Source organism: Myotis daubentonii, chromosome 2 (genome assembly GCF_963259705.1).
Source record: "Myotis daubentonii chromosome 2, mMyoDau2.1, whole genome shotgun sequence".
NCBI classification, from domain to species: Eukaryota; Metazoa; Chordata; class Mammalia; order Chiroptera; family Vespertilionidae; genus Myotis; species Myotis daubentonii.
In genome coordinates, this window is record NC_081841.1 from 78,126,408 (window position 1) to 78,146,524 (window position 20,117).

A 20,117-nucleotide genomic window follows, 5' to 3' on the forward strand; every position below is an offset into this window, starting at 1 on the left:
CTTGACTTGCGAGTGTCCCGACTAATGAGTTTTTTGAGATACCAGCTGTCTCTGGGCGATTTTTTGCATTGAGTTGATAGAGTAATTTGAGTTAACGAGCTCAACGAGCTCCTTAATGAGCTCAGTCTCAGAATGAATTAAACTGGTAAGTCAAGGCCCCACTGTATATCTAAGCACTGCCTACCATTTGCACAGAAAATAAGTGAGAAAATAAATGAGAATGGCAAAGAACAAGTAGATTTCTGTCTTCTTATATTTTCCAATAAAGGTAGTAAATAGAAATGTTGGCTTTTACTAAGAAGAGCTTTATAAGGCCCTCTGGTTTTTATAGCATCTGATAATTTAGATGGTTGTTAAGGCTTTTAATTTTCTACAAAGAAAGGTAGCTCTTGATTCCAGGTCCTGAAAAGGAAATGTACAAGACAAGACTGGACTCCTTGGGCCAGAAAACAAGGAAGCTATTGAAGACAAAAAGGAGACACAGGCCTAACTTGGAAGGGGCTTCCAATGGCCAAATCTGGGACAATCTGGACATAAAAAATAATGCCTGCAATGGATTAAAACAAATTAAATACATAAAACAAACAAATGACTTACCTTTGGAGTTTGCTTGGGCTCTGGTCCATTATTGCAAAGTTGGTAAATAAAGGGAAAGAATCAACGTGATCTTATCTTCTTGTGTCTTAGGGAAACTAAGTAACTGATGAAGAAAAGTCTCCCTTTAAAGAATTCCAACTACTAATGTAAATAGACGGATAGAATTAGAAAACTATCACTTTCAATACCTAATGACATATTGGATCTCGGCAATAATTATCAATGTTTGTTAAAACCATTACATAGCCCTAGCTGGTTTGGCTCAGTGGATACAGCATCGGCCTGCAGACTAAAGGGTCCCAGGTTTGATTACGGACAAGGGCATATGCCCGGGTTGCGGGCTCAATCCCCAGTGGGGGGCGTGCAGAAGGCAGCCAATCAATGATTCTCTCTCATCATTGATGTTTCTCTCTCTCCTTCTCCCTTCCTCTCTGAAATCAGTATTAAAAAAAAAAGACACACACACATAAAAAACCCATTACATAAATGGTAGGGAACTTTAAAATAGAGTAATCAAGCTAATAGCATCTGAATCTGTTAATCAATCTTAACATCATTGAAAGTGAGACAATCAGCCCTGATTGCTCAATTGGCTGGAGCATCATCCCATATGCCAAAAGGTTGTGGGTTTGATTCCCGGTTGGGGCACATATCTGGGTTGCAGGTTCGATCCCCAGCTGGGGTGAGTATGGGAGGTAACTGATAAATGTTTCTCTCCCCTTTCCTCTCTCTCTAAATCAATTTAAAAAAACCACATATCCTAGGGTGAGGACTTGAAAAAACAAGTGAGACAACCAGACATTATATACCTTTGGATGTGATTCAAGTTGAAGTACAAACACCTATGAAATATTGAATCTAATAAAGCCTCTACATCTAATTAACAATTTATAGAAAATGGGGAGCAGGAGGGATGGATAAGTTAAACCATAAAGATATAATAATTCAAATGCAAAATGTAGGAAATTCTACAGAATAATCTAGTTTCTTCACTTTGAAAAATGGCATAAAAACTAGGGGTGTGTCACTTATAGGTTAAAAAAAGACTTGAGACATATTAAACAAATGTAATGAATGACTCTTATTTGGATCTTTATTTAAGTGAACAGTACAAGGGCATTTTGAGGTATCTGGGGAAATCTGAACACGGGTGTGACATGCTGTGGCAGCCATGAAGATGAGCCTCTCCAGTCTCCACACCTGCTTAACTGACAGCTGCAGCTGCTTCCCACTGGCTGCTCCCTGTCAACAAAGGGGCAGAGCAGGAATACAAAGGCAAGCCCATTCCTGCAAGATGTGGGGCTCCTGAGAGCTTGCACTTTTGGCCGCAGGACTCTGACGGTCTTGCTAAAAACTCTGAACTGTTCTGTGGGTGAAGACTTCCTGCTCAACCACCCTCCGTCCCCCTCTCCTTCACATCAGTCAGACCTGAACTGAGGTCTTCCAACCGCCCCGCCCTCCTACCCCATTGTTCCTCACAGGTGTGCTCTCCCAATACATTTCTTGCAGGCCTGTTTCTCAGGAGAAATTGAACTAAACAGAAAGGAAGAAATTAGCATTAAATTTGTTAGGTATGATAATACATAGTGTGGTTATTTTTAAGTCCTTTAACAAGTATTTACTGGTTAAATGATAGAATGATTGGAATTTAACTTTAACTATCCCAGAAAAAGAAAAAAGAAAGAAAAAAACAAAGAGGGCTAAACTAAGATTGGCAAGATATGGAGATTTTCTATTCTTTTGTGTATATCTGAAAATGTTCTTAGTAAGAAGTGGAAAATACCTAACTAGTAATCTTCAAAACTATCAAGGTCATAAAAAACTAGGAAAGTCTAAGAAACCGACCTAAGAGGACGGTATGGAGACGTGGTATCTTTGATTGGACCCTAGAACAAGAAAAGGACAGTAGGGAGAAACTGAGGAAACCTGAATCCAGTATGGACTTCAGTAAATAATAATGTACCCATATTGGTTAAACTATGACAAATGCACCATGCTAATGTGAGATGTTAATAACGGTAAACTGGCTGTGAGGTTATTCAAGTACTCCGTAGTATCTTCATAATAATTCTCTAATAAACCTGCTCTAAAGTTTTTAAAGACTAAAAGGTAGCTTATTTGACTATCTCCTATTTAAAAAATGATTTAAAGATTTTACTCTCCCCATGGACCTCCCCAGTTGTCCATACATGCAAAATCAAACAAATAAACTATAATTGATGAAACAGTCATTTATTTGTTTCAATAAAGTTTTAAAATGTAACAAAAATGCATTATTGTTACCAAAAACCTTCAGACAATAACAGATAGATCTTAACAGAAAAACAAAGATTTCATTCCACAGTCTCTTAAACTTAAGAATTCATTTGCGTTCCGGAGATAATACTAAACTAATGGGTTTGTGTCAAACTGCCAACATCATGCGGTGGCTTCTCCTGGTACAAACAGCCTTTTGCAATGTAAGCAACAATAAAAAGATCACTTTGTTTTTACTAGCTCATGTTATATTATTCATATGATGTCCAAAAAGAAAAACGAAAACCTTTGCTTAAAAATAAAAATGCATAATGTAAATTTGCAAGCTTTGACCTGCATCAGAAACAAAGGGCTTGTTTAAACATAGATTGCTGGGCCTCACTTCATTCAGGTGTTGGGTGGGGCCCAAGAATTTGTATTTCTAATAGGTTTGTAAGTGGAGCCAAAGCTACTAGTATGGGGACCACACTTTGAGAACCACTGGCAAAATATTTAGTAGGACAATGATCTATCTATAATAATAAAAGGGTAATATGCTAATTAGACCAGACGTCCTTCCGGATGAAGCCAGGGCTGGAGGGAAGCCAGCCTGGGGCCCCGGGTGCTAGAGAGAAGCCGGTGCCGGCAGCTGGGGGAAGGAAGACCTACTCTTGCACGAATTTCGTGCATCAGGCCTCTAGTTATGTCGTAAGAGTGAGTATATCATAGCAAAAGGCAGAACAATGCATTGCTTTGTAACCTTGGGCAAATGACCCTTCCCATCTGTACCTTGCATAATTTCTAAAGAATCAAATAAAAACAATATTCTAAAGAATCAAATAAAAACAATATTTAAATATTCAGTAGTGCCAGGCATTTAAACCACTGAACACAATGCCTGGCACTACTGAACGTTTCTATGCTATAATTAAGTAGGGTTAAAGTTATATTCAAATTGTTAACTGATTTGTTATGCTTAGCTGTACTTAAGGTATATTGATCTTAAAAGGATTACAAGAAACGAGGCACTTTTCAGTCTCCTGTGATCATCAATGAGCATTTCTGAAGTGTCCATTATAATTTTCATTGATTCACTAGCTTAAATAGTAAATATTACAGCTAATATGAAAATTATTTGCATAGTCTTACTATAAATTAGTGATGTTGTTCACTGTCCTGAATCATTTGTACATGAAACTTTCAATCTGCTATGGAAAGCCAATAAATGTTCAACTTTAACATTTTATCAAATGAATGTATTCTTACCAAAAGTGATTTGAAGGTTCTTCAAATGGGATTTCCTGTGTCTTTGATAGTTTTGTTTATACTTTTGTACTAAAAATAATAAAAAGAAATCAGATACCTTTCTATTAATTTTTCTTAATTTGCTTCCATAAAACTAAAATAGCGAGCTTTTTCCTTTTAAAGGCATCTTTATTCAGTCACAGAAATTTTTTGAAAGTGCAAGTAAAATTGTACATTTGATCCAGTATTAATAGGGATGTTTCATTTTTAGCTTCCTTTTTAACCTTATCTGGTTAGAGATCAAAATAAAATGAATGGATTGTAAAAGATATTATATCTTTTATCCATCTCTTTAACATAAAGGTCCAACATTACATAAATTCTTTCCAAGAAGTTGACCAGGAATAAAATGTAAGCTCTTGCAGAGGTGAAAAGAGAAACTAGAAGCAAAAGATTAAGAAAACATGTGGGCATTTACAGCTACTGATAGAATTGTGTGCACACAGAGTGAATCGAGAATTTAAAAAAGATATTTGATGAAGTCTAAGATAAATGGCTCCAGTTTCCATTAAGATTAAGAGACCTTGTGAATGTTTTCAGTAGGCTCGCTCCAGTAATGGAGTATGTTCTTATAAAAGGACTTGACTGAAGGATGCTTGTTCGCTTGTTAGACATGTATGACATTACTGAAAAGATTAACTTAGAGTTCTAGAAGTAAAGAAGACTGATTAGCTTGTGAGGGTGTATGAAGAATTGCATACTAGCAAAAAGTTATGAAAACCATTTACTAAAAAAACAAAGACTGGATTTTTACATTCTCAGACCTCTATTTATCTTTTTCAAACTATGAAGGACCTGAGATTCTTTGAACACCAGCAGATGTAGTTGATAACAGTTCTTATTTGAATTAAGAAATTACTCATGTAGTTTTAAAATACAAAGATAATTAAAATGTTCAGTCAGCTTGAACATGTGTACACGTCTTCAGTTATTCAAGGAGCCTCACCATTAATGTAGTCAGATCTTATGCAACTTATATTTTTGTTTTTAGAAAATTTTACATTCTATAATATACTAAATAAAAATTCTAATGTACTGCATACTGTTTCAGTAAGAGGCACATAAGTTAACTAGAATATTAGCATTTACTTTCAAAAGTAATATTCATGGTCAGGATTTTACTGACAGTACAGTAAGAAAATAACCAGTGTTAAAAATAAATGAAAATTTACTTTTTTTATTGAGTATTATTTTACATGCAAAGCATATTACAGCGAATCAAGCTGACTACCCCACAATGAAAACCTATGCAATGGGAATTGTGAAAGGTATCTACACAATACTAAGTGGGCCAATAAATTATCCAGATGTTTTTCTAAAAATATTTGAATTACCTAAATTAGCTGATTTTCCAACAGTAAATTTTAGCTTTCATATGGTATTTTCTGGTAGCAGTAGACAGCTAATACTTAAACTTAGAAGAAAAGCATAATAATAAAAAGCCCTGAATAGCACAGCCAAATCTTTCAGGAGAAAAGTTCACCAAAAAAGTAATATACACACATTAGGTATCCAGAGGGGGAAACAAAAACAAAACAGGCATGTAATAAATGTCCATCAAGTGATCATCACTAGCGTTCTATTATTACCAAAGTGACTGCCCATATGCCAATTGTTTGTTAGACTTAAATGCCTAAAACAAACCAGTAATCAATAATATACAGTGGGGCCTTGACTTACGAGTTTAATTCGTTCAGTGACGGAGCTCATAACTCAAATTACTTGTATGTCAAATCAATTTTCACCGAGTGAGACACGTGATGCTGGGCTGATGTTGTGGCATTCACTGTGACGTTCGCTGCGCCAACTAGCGGTGGAGTATCTGAAGCTGGCTTGTAACCCGAATTTTAGCTTGCAACTCAAAGCAAAAAATCGGCCGAGAGACGGCTCGTATCTCAAAAAACTCGTTAGTCAGGACAGTCGTAAGTCAAGGCCCCACTGTATACAGAAAAACTAACTTAAAATCATGTTTGAATACATCAACAGTTTGGTGTATCTGACATACATTAAAGTCTTTTTACTTTTTACTTCAGTACCACTATAAATTCCTTTAACATTTTCTTTTCGTAATACATAGTTATCTAAAAGAAATATGGTGCAATACTTCCCAATAGGTCTTTCACTCCAACATTCAGTAAATGTTGCAGCACATGAAAGGGTACAACGAGACCTAAAAGACAATGGCTGAATAATAAATACAAAAAGTACTTTCGAATGAACTATTCAGATTAGATTGGTTAATGCTACTTAAAATTGCACTTTGTGCTCCTGACTCACACCACATAGACTGTATATTGCTAAATGGAAGGGCTGGCACATGTCTATTCTTTTATAACTTCTTTAATATCTGTAACTGTATACCCAGTTGACTAATAAATACTTGCTGAAAGAATGACTATGACAATTTAATGTAACCCTCTCATCCATAGTCTTCTTATATACTGACACGTGATTATTTTGGGGATGAGGATACGATTTGAACATGATATGAGATTCTAGCTAAGCAAAATAAAAAACTATGGGCCTAGGTTTTCATGGGTAATGGTTCAAGTCTTTATGCTGAGAATAAAACAACCAATTTCTATACATCACTGACAACTTATTTGCACAGGGGGGAGTACCTTTTATTGAGACACCCGATGAACAAAATGTTCAGTTTAATTAACATTATGCTTTCAGTTTAATGGAATGACAAAAGAAAAAGTATTACTAAGTTCTAAGTAATATAAATTACAATCCTAGTCCATGGGATGTCCTTTATTTAGCGAGCATAATTCCAATACAAAAGAAGGTTACTGTTACATATTAGGAATGGTTCAGATACAATAACAGAATGTTTAGCCCCGACTCTAACATATTATTTTTAAGTTCAGATTCATGAATGCTAGTTCTTTCTCATTTAACATACTCCCCCAAGTGAAAACCTGGTGTATTAGGTTTTTATATCACAGGATGAAAATATATGCCTGAATCTTATAATGGATTAACAAAAGCATTTAAGTGACAACATTGCATGGAACTTACTAGGCGTAGACTCAAGATCATAAAAGTACAAAGATGACAGATGACGATCACTGTACATGCATTATCTAGGACATCAGATCAATTATCAAATGCAAGGCCTTTCCTATTTCATCTTAAAGTGTTGAACATATTGCTATGTCTAATACACTTACTTCTATCATATTCAACAAAGTATTCGTGGATGCAAAATCTTGCATCTTAATTTCTAATTATAAAAATCCAGATTAATCCAGAAAACATAAAACACATGTAATTGAGGTAGGTTTCTGACCTTAAGAATACATTGCTTCTACCACAATTAAAAAGTTATTTTAAAAAAGAATATATTGCTTCATGGATCTGCCCTTGATACTTAAGTTTCTATGTTTTAAACCACACGATCAAGTGTAACAGTGCTAAACTACTATGTTTAGTAAATTCCCTTAGAAACACACCCCTAACATCTTCCTTTTCCTCTAACGATAACAGTAGTGCAATAATATTAATAATGAACAGATTATTTAATCAATTCCCAAGTTAATACATGTCGAAAATCAGGGAGGCCAGTTGTATTCATTTTAAAGTTAATAATCATACTGTTTGGAAAATAAGATCACAAACACTTTATAACTTTGGATATGCTTTATTATGCCACAAATTCCCATGAAATATAAGAAATAGTTCTTCTGAATGGGACTAATAATTTCACAAATACTAGCACTTTACTGACAACAGCCAAGTTTTTTCTAAGGTGGTGCACATGTATTTAAGCTACTTTTTCAAAATCTCAATATTTTTATAAGTTTTAAAGCGATATTGTAGCAGACCCTACTTTATTTTTTAATATTCAGTGTAAAAATCTATATGTGAAGTAAATATATATATTAAGGAAGAACTGCATGTGAAAAAAGCCTTGCCTAAGAACTCAGGTGATGCATTTGTACTAGGTACCATTATGTAAAAGATCATAGTCAGAAATGTTCCCAATAAACTGAGAAAAGGAAAAAAAAATTAAAACTGCTCAGTCTTCAGAAGTATTAATTAGTGGTATAATTTTAAAAAGGGAAATGGAATATTCCTTTACTTACATATGAATTAAATAAATTAGAAATACTTCTTTTACTGAAAAACCAGTACACTTAACATATTTTAAGGCTAAATACTGACAGCATTTTCACAATGTCCAAAATGTGCATGGGAAGTTAGGTAATACCGCTATTTCTGCCACATACCTAAGGGTAGGTAAAGGAGATGAGTACCTCAAGCCAAAGGCAGTAACTGAGCCTGGCAGACCACCTGACATGTGGATAGTGGATCACTGTCCCACGCTGGGCAATATTCTCTGAAAAGGATGCCCTTTAGGGCAGTAATTCTGCACTGTATAAAAGTTTGGTAATTTAACATTGAAATTGTTGGTTAATATATATGGACATATGAAAACTTCCCCAGAGACCAGGTTATTAAATAAACTAAAAGGGGAAACAACGCTGGTAGCTAAAATTATATTAACTCCAGAGTCCCCAGTGGAAGGTATAGAAGGAAAGAGGCAACAGCAGCTGTTTCCAAATTTACGTTATGATCAGAATCATCAGACAGTGGATGAGCTTTAAAAGGGTCTCAATCTAAACCTATCTAGAAACTGCAGCCAGGAAATTATTTTTTAAGCAACCCAAGTGATTCTGATGATCAGCCAAGGTTGAAACTTCTGAAGTGGAAAGGGGTATGGGCTAGGGGGGCAATCTAGGCCACTGCAAAGAGTTTCAGAATTCAACATCTGAATTTTATCATTTACTCTACAATTTTAACAACTGTCTCACTCTTCCTATTTTTCTAATAGTGAGTAATGAAGGGGCTAAGCAAATGAAGAAAAAAGAATCAGTGGGGTACCTAAAACACATTTTACTATGTTCAAGCCACTTATGTATATTAATTAGATAAATGGGCATCCATATACTCATGTTTGAGACTCTACTAACACTTCTTAATATTAATGTTATTTTAAAGGAGGGGATTTCCTTACTCAACATGAAAATGTAATATAAAACAACTCTAAATACTAATGATAGTAGAAAAAAATTGTATAATTCTTTAAAATAATTATTTTTAAAAAATCTAATAGTAGAAAGAAAATCCTTTAAATTTGAGGTAAGGCAATAAGTCTCACATATGATAACAACTGTGTCAGTGTTATTCTCCAAGTTAGAAATTAAGCAAAAATATTTCCATGCTAGTTCTGTTTATGTACTCTTTTGTAATGTATAAATGCTTTTAGTGTGGATAAATATCTTGGTTTTTATTTTAATGTATATGATAATTAAAGATATGAAATTTTTTCTTATACACTAAAATCGTACACTCTATCAAGGCTTGATGAATAAACAACTTTTTAAATACCCCATGTTCACTTATAAACTAAAAAAGGTAGTACCTACATAAGAAATTTTATATTAAAATTACAAACATTATGTTCTTCAGAAGTTAACATGATCTTAAATTTTTTCAATATTCAAATACAAAATACATTTTAATTTACTATAGCACAATTCAAGTATTCTCTTAAATTTTGTATTTAACCAACTAGTTAGTATGTGATATTAAGTGACTTTTTATAATAGCTTTCCTTTTTAAAGATGACTGTTATACAAAATAGTGCGACTCTATCTATATACTCTAAATTGCTTAGATTAAGTTGAAAGAACAAAGACAGCAGACAAAGACCTTTATGAGTAAATCACCTACACATAAAAGGTTGCACACCCCAGTAATAAGGCATTTGCAGGTAACTCCCCAGAAGAATTTGAATTCATGTAAACAAAGACTATGTATATTCCTTTAGGGAGAAAATGCACTACCATAGATAAAATATATTCAAATGGTTGTGACTTTAAACTATATATTATTTGAATACCACACAAAACCAAAGAGGCATAACCTGTAATTGTAATGACCGAAAGATGTTACTTATTCGTGAAATAAAAAGTAGATACTTTTTTAAACTAATAATGAAAAGGAAATGTTTTCAAAATAAACATCCACTGTTTTCCAGAAATAAATATACATACTTAATGTATTGCAGCACAGGAATATTGTCCTCATATTAACTGTAACATTCAATCAGTAGTTTTAAAATATTTTTTCCACACTGAGGCTGAATCTTCTACCTTGTCAGTTGCCCAACGACTTTTAACAGAGTTTTATTCTCCTGCTTTAGTTGTTCATTCTCATCTTCAATATCATCTAGGTCCTTAAGGAAATAAAAAGGAAAATAGTATGTGAGTTTTTAAAAATGTTCTAAATAAAAACACTTCAAAAAATACACACTCAGAGGTAATTCATATAAGCAGTTAGTCTGGAAATGAGGGCAAGTTCTGAAAACAACTTTAGGTAGAAATGTGCCACCTAAAGGAGCGTACACTACTCAACTCCTTCTCACTGATAATATGAGCCAACTCTTGCCAGATCTTTCAGTTTTTCAAAAGAAGTCAGAATTCTTTCATTGTAAATCTTCCAATTTTTAACTATTACAAATAACTAAATTTTTTATTTTAAAAAAATCCCCCATTCCACAAAAAGAATACATATTGGGGCAATATGAGGTTCAGAGGCTCACACTGCAACCTTGTGTCAAATTAGGCATCAAAAAGATCCAGGTACAAGTTCTGGATATACTCCTACCACTTCGTGTGACCTTTTAAATGTGTGTATGTTGTGGGGTGAGAACCTGAGGAGCTGATAAGAACTGAGGCAAACAGAAAAGGCGATCTGGGGCAGACAGAGTTCATCTGGCTTCTCTATGATATTTTGTTTGAGTGAAAGGTTTTAGAGCTTAAAAAAATTTGAAAGCCACTAAACTAGGTAATCACCCTTTGGCCTTAAAGTTATGTGATTCTAGCTCTAAGTTCCCTATTGTAATTCTAGTGCCTTATATAAAACCATTTGGTAAATACAAAGGCCATCTGCTCTAAGTTTCAGTTAGAAGAAACATTATTTCAAGGCAGACTATTTACTGATGGTTGGAAAGCAGACATTTATAGATTTATCCTTGCAATTCAAAATACTAAAACTTGGAGCAATCATTACATGTGCTATTGGAGTACAGCATTCTAACAAATTTAGTATACCGTCTTTGGATAATTAGGTCCATGATTTAAAAATGTACAAGAACACCCCTGGCTGGTGTGGCTCAGTTGGTTATACATCCCGTTCACCAAAAGGCAGCAGGTCTGATTCCCAGTCAGGGCACATACCCAGGTTACGGGTTCAATCCCCGGTCCAGGTGGGTGCAGGAGGCAACTGATCAATGTTTCTCTCTCCTATCAATGTTTCTACCTCTCTGTCTCCCTCCCTTCCTCTCTTAAAAAAAAATAAAAATTTTAAAAATGTACAAAAACAGAATTTGCATTTACTCACAAACTACATGAGTGATGTTGAAAAACTGATTTGTTTAAAGCAACAATAAAGATACATGATTCCTAGAATTACTACAACTGAGACTTAGATAAGATTTAGAATTTTAAGAATCAAGTCAATGATTTGAAATGCGAGGAAGCAAAAAACATCCAACCGGAAAAGCAAAATGAAAAAAGAATCCAAAAATGCGAGGATAGTGTAAGGAGCCTCTGGGACAGCTTCAAGCGTACCAACATCAGAATTATAGGGGTGCCAGAAGATGAGAGAGCACAAGATACTGAAAACCTATTTGAAGAAATAATGACAGAAAACTTCCCCCACCTGGTGAAAGAAATGGACTTACAGGTCCAAGAAGCGCGGAGAACCCCAAACAAAAGGAATCCAAAGAGGACCACACCAAGACACATCATCATTAAAATGCCAAGAGCAAAAGACAAAGAGAGAATCTTAAAAGCAGCAAGAGAAAGAAACCCAGCTACCTACAAGGGAATACCCATACGACTGTCAGCTGATTTCTCAACAGAAACTTTGCAGGCCAGAAGGGAATGGCAAGAAATATTCAAAGTGATGAATACCAAGAACCTACAACCACGATTACTTTATCCAGCAAAGCTATCATTCAGAATTGAAGGTCAGATAAAGAGCTTCACAGATAAGGAAAAGCTAAAGGAGTTCATCACCACCAAACCAGGATTATATGAAATGCTGAAAGGTATCCTTTAAGAAGAGGAAGAGGAAGAAAAAGGTAAAGATACAAATTATGAACAACAAATATGCATCTATCAACAAGTGAATCTAAGAATCAAGTGAATAAATAATCTGATGAACAGAATGAACTGGTGATTATAATAGAATCAGGAACATAGAAAGGGAATGGACTGACTATTCTTGGGGGGGAATGGGGTGTGGTAGATTCGGGAAGAGACTGGACAAAAATCGTGCACCTATGGATGAGGACAGTGGGTGGGGAGTGAGGGCGGAGGGTGGGGCGGGAACTGAGAGGAGGGGAGTTATGGGGGGGGAAAAAGAGGAACAAATGTAATAATCTGAACAATAAAGATTAAAAAATTAAAAAAAAAAAGATTTAGAATTTTAAGCTCTGAAAGTGCAGATGTTTTATTATTCTCTTTAATGCACAGTGCTAATACATCATAAACACCAAAAATATTTGCAGATTTCATTAAATCATAGTCCATAACCAATAGTTAATGCCTGTGTTCTGAACCAAGATGAAAGACAGCCTATAAAAATTAAATTATTTAGAAGTAGGATTCTCGAATACCTGAGGCCAAATACTGGCTCAGTTGATTACTATGTGATTACTACATATGACCTTGAGCAAGTTAAACTTTGAGTTTTAGCATCATCATCTACAACCTGTAGTTAATGCCTTACAGCTTTGTTATGTTGCACATAATGGAGACTGTATTTTCTCTTCTTTCATAGTTAAAGTTAAGACTGGATTAGAAATATGTTTTTTTCCTCCTACCAAGCATGTCAAACTCGTGGTTGGCGGGCCGCATGCCTCCTTCAAATAAATGAGGCATGTGGCCTACCACCCTCGAGTTTGACATGCTTCCAAGGTAAACATTTCCTTCCTCTATCCTATCTAAATTCTTCTAAAAGCAAAACTATGGAATCTCTTCTCATTACCATTACCTAAGTATCGTCTAGCATTAAGACCTGCTTCTTCTTCTTTTTTTTTTTTATTGCTTAAAGTATTACAAAGGGTATTACATATGTATCCATTTTATCCCCCCGCCCTAGACAGTCCCCTAGCCTCCCCTATCACCCAGTGTCTTATGTCCATTGGTTATGCTTATATGCATGCATACAAGTCCTTTAGTTGATCTCTTACCCCCCTACCTCCTGCCCCCCAACCCTCCCCGGCCTTCCCGCTGCAGTTTGACAATCTGTTTGAGGCAGCTCTGCCTCTGTATCTATTATTGTTCAAAAGTTTATAATGAAGACCTGCTTCTTAAGCAGGAAGTAAATTCAAGGGCTAAAAAGAAAAAAAAGAGCTACAAATATTCATAAGAGAGATCTTCAGAGAAAGCTTATTAACCTAAACTTGAGAATGCATACATACACTTGAAGAAAAAGAAGTAGAGAAAATACAAAGAAATTTGGAATGTCCTATAGCAAGGAAGTAGTAACTGCAGTTCTTCATTGAGGAAACTTTGTGCCTTTTATGTATAGTGGTGACCAAGCTGCCTCTCACCTCCAGATGAACAAAACACAAAGCAATCCATTCATCAGTCCATCTCCAACAGAATAATGTTAAGTAAATACAATTGGTAATTAGACAGAGGAAATAAAGTTACAAAAGGAAATGATATTTCTTACTACCACAAATTAATGGCATTAATGAAATAATCAACCAAATAATGAAGTTAAATAATTTCTTCATATCTATATATTTTCATCCAATTTCCAGAAAAAAAGGAAATGATGAAACTGAAATATGTAAATACTCACTCTATTTAACAAGTCAATTTCTTCTTTGAGTTTTCCGATCATTTCCTCTTTATCTTGCATCAGTCTCACAAGTCTTAAGTTTTCCTGCCTTTCTCTTAATATTTCCTAGTAAATAGAATTACAAAGTTGATTAATTGGAAAGTAATTGGTGGTTTATAATCTTAAGTGTCATACATCTGCCAAATATGGTGAAGATAATATGAAAATTTCCACTGAATTTTCTTGCCACTTGATGAGGGAAGGAAAAATCCATCCCAGAAAAGAACCAGAGAATGAAAGGAACATAGGAGTTGTAAGATATGTTTCTGATTAAATCTATGTTTACACAAGTCTTTAACAAATACTAATACAAAAGTCCCCTCTTTAGCTTATCACCACCATTAGTAATAAAATATTTTGATCGATAATATCTGTTAGAAGAAATTCAAATTTATTAAAAATATAGTTTAAGAAATTTACTTTGTTATGCACCTGAAATTAATATATGTCAACTGTATGTCAATTGTAACTGAAAAATAAATTATTTTAAAAAGAAAAGGGGAAAGCTGTATGGAAAAGTCTAAACAGAAAAAAAAAAAATGGCCCTCAGTTTTACTTCCAACTTTGCTAGTTAACTGACAATGGATAAAATGAAGAAACTGAAATAGATTACTGGTTTTTAAGCTTCTTTTTAAACAATGTAATACCTTTCCCAAAGAAATCTTATTTAGAGAAACCAGGGACTTGGGCTAGGTCAGCCACCTTGGGGGCAAAAGAGAAGCAGAACTTACAAGGTCTCACCCAGAACTTGTTTCTTTCCTACTAACCCTCAGTGAAAGCAGCCGGCCGGCCTCTTTAATCAACTGCTGCCAGCCCCTAACAAGGCAATCCAAACCCTTGTGGAACTTTCAAAACCTTTCTGAAGAATCCCCTTGAAACCTACTGAACTATGTATTCCTTAAAGTTTTAACTTTAGATTTATAGAAAGTAGTTTGAAAGCTCAGATGTGAACTAAAAATAATGATATGTTATAAAAGAAACAACTTCACAAATTAAATCTCTACTAAAAATAATCTTTATATCAGAGGTAATAATTTCAATTTAGCAAAACAAAACATATTTTCAATAACCAGAAAGTAATTCAGTACCATTATCAATTTTAGAGGCTGACTGTCTATAGAACCTGGTAACTTTATACCAATATCCATTTGCATTGTTCTCAAAGATACTACTAAATAGGTTTATTCTTAAAACTGTTTCAAACATCATCTGTATATTGCTTTGTGTTTATTAACAAATGTTACCCCAATAAATTTAATTTAAAAAAATTTAAAAATTGTTTCAAACACGAAATATGGCTCTGGGCTCTAACTCAGAACCCAGAAGAAAGTCTACAAATGACCATCTGTACAGATAATAAAACACACAGTAGTGCATTCTGCCAGGAAAACTTGTAACCATTTCAAAGGCAAAGACTATTTTCAATATATTAAAGATAGCACTTGGCAGGATGGGAGTAGCCATTAAATATTAAGGAATACAAGAATTGGCTCTGCTTCTAAAAGTTGTAACATCAACAGAACCGGATACAGGAAAATATTAAGGAAATCAGAAAGTAAACCTAGCCACTGTGCATTCTAGACAATGGACGTAAGACAATGATGCAAAGCTGCTAGTTGACTATACATGGAAATTACCAAGAACACAATGATATCTTCCATTGGTGCCCTTATTCTTTTCCCTTTTTTTATCACTGTCGCTCCCCTACAAATTTCAATTTTTTTCTCTCTTAACTGCTATGCAAATTAAAAAAAGAACTCCAAATAGTATATTAATTCTATCAACCTTAAATAATTTGTAACTCATACCTTTTCGAGATCTTCAATTTTCTTTTCCAATGTGTTACTTGGGACCAAATTACCTGCAGCATTTGCATCCCTATTATGTCTGCTGAACCCACTTCTATCTGTTCGGGGATATCTACTTGAGATATCTTCTTCAGAGGCAGTGGTTGTGCTGGAAAATAAAAAGATAAAACATCTAATATGCCCAGCAAGAAGAATGCTGAAAGTATTTTCTATTCACCATAAACAACTACCACTCCCTGAGGACACCTGGTTATAGTAATCAACTTATTTATAACTATAGAAGTTAATAATTATTCCAACACAATGAAAAACACTCATTAATTCTTTTGACCAGTATCTCCTGGATAGTTGGTAAGGACAAGACATTGTTCTGGATACTGTAACTAAAAACACATAGACTCTGCCCTTCAACTTAACAGAGATCATAACTAATTATAACAAAGCAAGACCATCATCACAATAAGGTAAGTTAGGGTACTATGACAGGGAATTAATGCAGACTATCTGTGATAGAGAATCGCTTTCATTTTTTAAAACAATTCTAATCCATCATGGACCAATCCTATCTAATAAAAGAGAAAAATGGTAATTGGCGTACGACGATACCCTTTTCATTGGCTAATCAGGGCTATATGCAAATTAACTGCCAACTATGATTGGCAGTTAACTGCCAACAAGATGGCGGTTAATTTGCATATGTAGGCACAATGCAGGGAGGCGAAAGGGAAAGCAGGAAGAAGCCCCCTGCCACTGACAGTGATCGGAAACCCAGGGGGGAGCTAAGAATCAGGTGCCTTTTCCGCCCTGGCCAGTGATAGCAGGAAGTAGGGGTGGAGCCAGCGATGGGAGCTGGGCACAGTCGAAGCTGGCAGTCCCAGGAGCTAGGGGTCCCTTGCCTGGGCCTAAAGCGTAGCCCACGATCGCGAGGCCGCTGCAGCTGCGGGTCCCCGCTGCCCGGGCCGGACGCCTAGGCCAGAGGCCTCAGGCCTGGTCAAGGGGCCGATCCGGTGATTGGTGATCGGAGGGTGATGAGGGTCAACTCCTCTGGCCGAGGCATCAGGCCTGGGCGGGGGGCGGAGCCGGGGATTGGGGGGAAATGATGGTCCCCTTGCCCAGGCCTGAAGCCTGGGTCAGAGGCGTCAGGCTTGGGCGGGGGGTGGACCAAGCGATCAGAGGGAGATGGGGGTCCCCTGCCCAGGCATGATTCCTGGGCCAGAGGCCTCAGGCCTGGGTGGGGGCCAAAGCCAGTGATCGGGGGGAGATGGGGGTCCCCTGTCCAAGCCTGACACCTCTGGGGGTCAATGCCTGAGGGCTCCCAGTATGTGAGAGGGGGCAGGCTGGGCTGAGGGACACTCCCCCCCTCCACACACCCAGTGCACGAATTTCGTGCACCGGGCCCCTAGTACTTTTATAAAAGATCAAGTAAAAATGAACTATTGGAAAAATAAGAGACCATACAAGTCCAAATATTTTATTAGATTCTGACCCACAAAATTATATTTTAAAAATATAATTAGAATAAATAGAAAAAAGGAAAGAATTACATAAGATTGCATATTTTTCACTGGAAGTATGCACATAGGCAATAATAGGCTATCACACTACTAAGTCACCTGAAGGCTTGACTGGACTGGAGAATTTGCCTCTAAGCTCATTCACATGTCTGATTGCAAAAGGCCTCAGTGTCTCACTGGCTGCTGGCCAGAAGCCTCAGTTCCTCAGTATGTGGGCCTCTCCATTGGGCTGTTCACCATATGGCAGCCGTCTTCCAGAGAGAAAATGACATAGCAACCAAGACAGACACTGCATATCTGTTCTGCCCAAATCTCGGAAATGACATTCTGGCACATCAGCTCTGTTGCGATGTGGAAGGGGATTACACAAGGTGTAAATGCCAGGAGGCAGGGCTCCCAGGGGCTCTCCTGGAGGCTGGCGACCATACCTGTTAACTTACTTATACTAGGTTGGACTGATGATTATGCTGCTCGCAAGGGATAAGGTATATCGAAACTACATGTATGTTTTGTTTAAATAGCACTCATAACAGAAAAACTAGTTTCACAGGTGTATGCTGACGGAAATAAAAGAGATTTTAAAACAACTTCAGCAAGCTCAGGATATTCATTTTCAACTTTTACCACAAATGCAGAAAATGACACTTTTCAAAATGTCTTCAGTCCTTCATTGGTAATCAGCTCCAATCATTTAAAGTTAAATCCAAAATAGCTTTTGATAAAAAATGGATTCCTGACCTATTAATTTCTTATGCATGGGTTTTCTTTTGATAGAACATTATGCAAATCACCAACTTTACTGATAACTGTTAAAATATTGTGGAACTCATCATAATTTGTAGAACTTTCCCCCCAAATTTCCATTCATTTTTGTTCTTTGGTCTTATATAACATTGAAAACACTTTATGTCTCCCTTGCATGGAAGACTAAGATTACTAAATAAGAACTATTAGAGAAATAAGTCTAATTCACATATTTTAAAAGCTGAGGACCAAACTGGTGTCTTAGCTTGCAAAAACAATGAGTTCATCCCAAAGTTCAAATACTTTTGTCTGAAAAGTTTCCTTTGAACATTATTTTTTACTTCAGCCTATGATTAACAGTTGATTGGTGCAGCTTCCAAATTATCATTTACTTTTTTAAATCTCAAATTTAATGCATTAGTGTTCAAGTAATTCACACTTTTAGTGAACCACTGTTAATTTAGCGGATATAACAAGTACACTGCTTAGTTCAGCTGAGATAGCAAGACTTTCTCAGAGAAACAAGCAGGACATTAATTTATATTCTGGCCCAAGTTCCAGCATGTTTTCCCTGTCACTGTCTCTATATAATCAGAACATACTCCTACAAAAGAAAGGCAAACTTCAAACCACAGTTGATTTGTTAACCCTTCAAAGTTTTATATACTTCAGAGCATGTTGTGCTTGTCAGCAAGGAAGTTAAAAAATAAATTCTTCATATCACTGTCATGTTACCAAAAGTCAATGTGTTCATTAAATTATAACAAAAATTTCTTTGCTATCTTATTTGTTAAAGAATCTGTTTTATTTATCGCTAAACTGGTCCTAAATTTATCAAGCTATAGTGTTTCTGGGAAGTATTACACAAACTACCTTCTTTGCTACAGATCCACTCAACATCTCTAAGCAAATATCTTTGTCTTGTCATTTGTGTATAACCTGAAGTGAGAGTTTAAAAGAAATTCACAGAGCACTAATGATTACATATGAGATCCTGAAGACTGGCTGTCAGCTTCTTAACTATAATATTCGTTCAAATAAGACATTTGTGGTTGTGAATATATTTATGTCATGCCTATTATAAGTGCCACTTAAATTTTGATGATTTTATTGTTTTAGTAGACAGTACATCACTGCAAATAATTCACTGTGGTTTTAGCACTTCCACATCCACTTAGGCTAAACACTGAATTCAGTATAGGAAGGACAGTGCTTGCCAACAAAATGAGTACAGACTCTGTTGTTCTGTATCTCTGAAATTATAGTACTTCCATCATCATCACTTGGTTTACTATTATTGTCACATTCAGGAAGGGCTATCTTTTCTTATTTTTTTTTTTAAAAAGTCTATTAAAGCTTGTTTTATCTTAAATAAATTAGAATAAAAAATAAAAATTTTACTCCCTGGATATAGATAATACTAACAAACACAGAAATTGAAAAGATTTTTTAAGTAAATAAATCTTCACATTTCTCTTCAATACTTAAAACATTTTGGGTTACAAATGACTAATATAAATTAACACATGTACAGCAGGCTACATATACTGCTCAAGCTCACAGGGAACATTCATCAAGAGAAACCATATTCTGGGCCATAAAACACATCTTCACAAATTTAAAATAGAAATCATACAATGTCTGCTCTAAGGCCACAGTAGGGTTAAACTAGAAATCAGTAGCAAAGATAATAAGAAAATCTTAAAATATGTGGAGATTAAACAACATACTTCTAAATTACATGTTGATCAAATAAGAAATCTCAAGAGAAATTCTAAAAATATTTTTAATCAAATGAAAATGAACCCACAACTTAAAATTTGTGGGATGCAGTGAAAGCAGTAGGATGCTTAGAGGGAAGTTTATAGCACAGAATGCATATATTAGAAAAGAAGAAAGGTCTAGAATCAATATTCTAAGTAATTTTCTACCTTTGGACACTAGAAAAGGAAGAGAAATTTAAATCCAAAGTAAGTAGAAAAAT

General features: G+C 35.4%; 1 protein-coding gene across 2 annotated transcripts in view; it reads right to left on the minus strand.

The window, feature by feature from the left end:
• Nucleotides 1–7,763: 7,763 nt before the first annotated feature.
• The window catches only part of PAWR (pro-apoptotic WT1 regulator), a 115,361-nt gene continuing 103,007 nt past the window's right edge, over nucleotides 7,764–20,117 (minus strand). For both annotated transcript variants that reach the window (XM_059683700.1, XM_059683699.1), the window contains 3 exons: nucleotides 15,876–16,023; nucleotides 14,029–14,133; nucleotides 7,764–10,384 (listed from right to left, as the gene is read on the minus strand). In XM_059683700.1, the coding sequence (XP_059539683.1) occupies nucleotides 10,298–10,384; nucleotides 14,029–14,133; nucleotides 15,876–16,023 (340 nt within the window). In that variant the 3' untranslated portion in view covers nucleotides 7,764–10,297. The remainder of the gene's footprint in view (nucleotides 10,385–14,028; nucleotides 14,134–15,875; nucleotides 16,024–20,117) is intronic.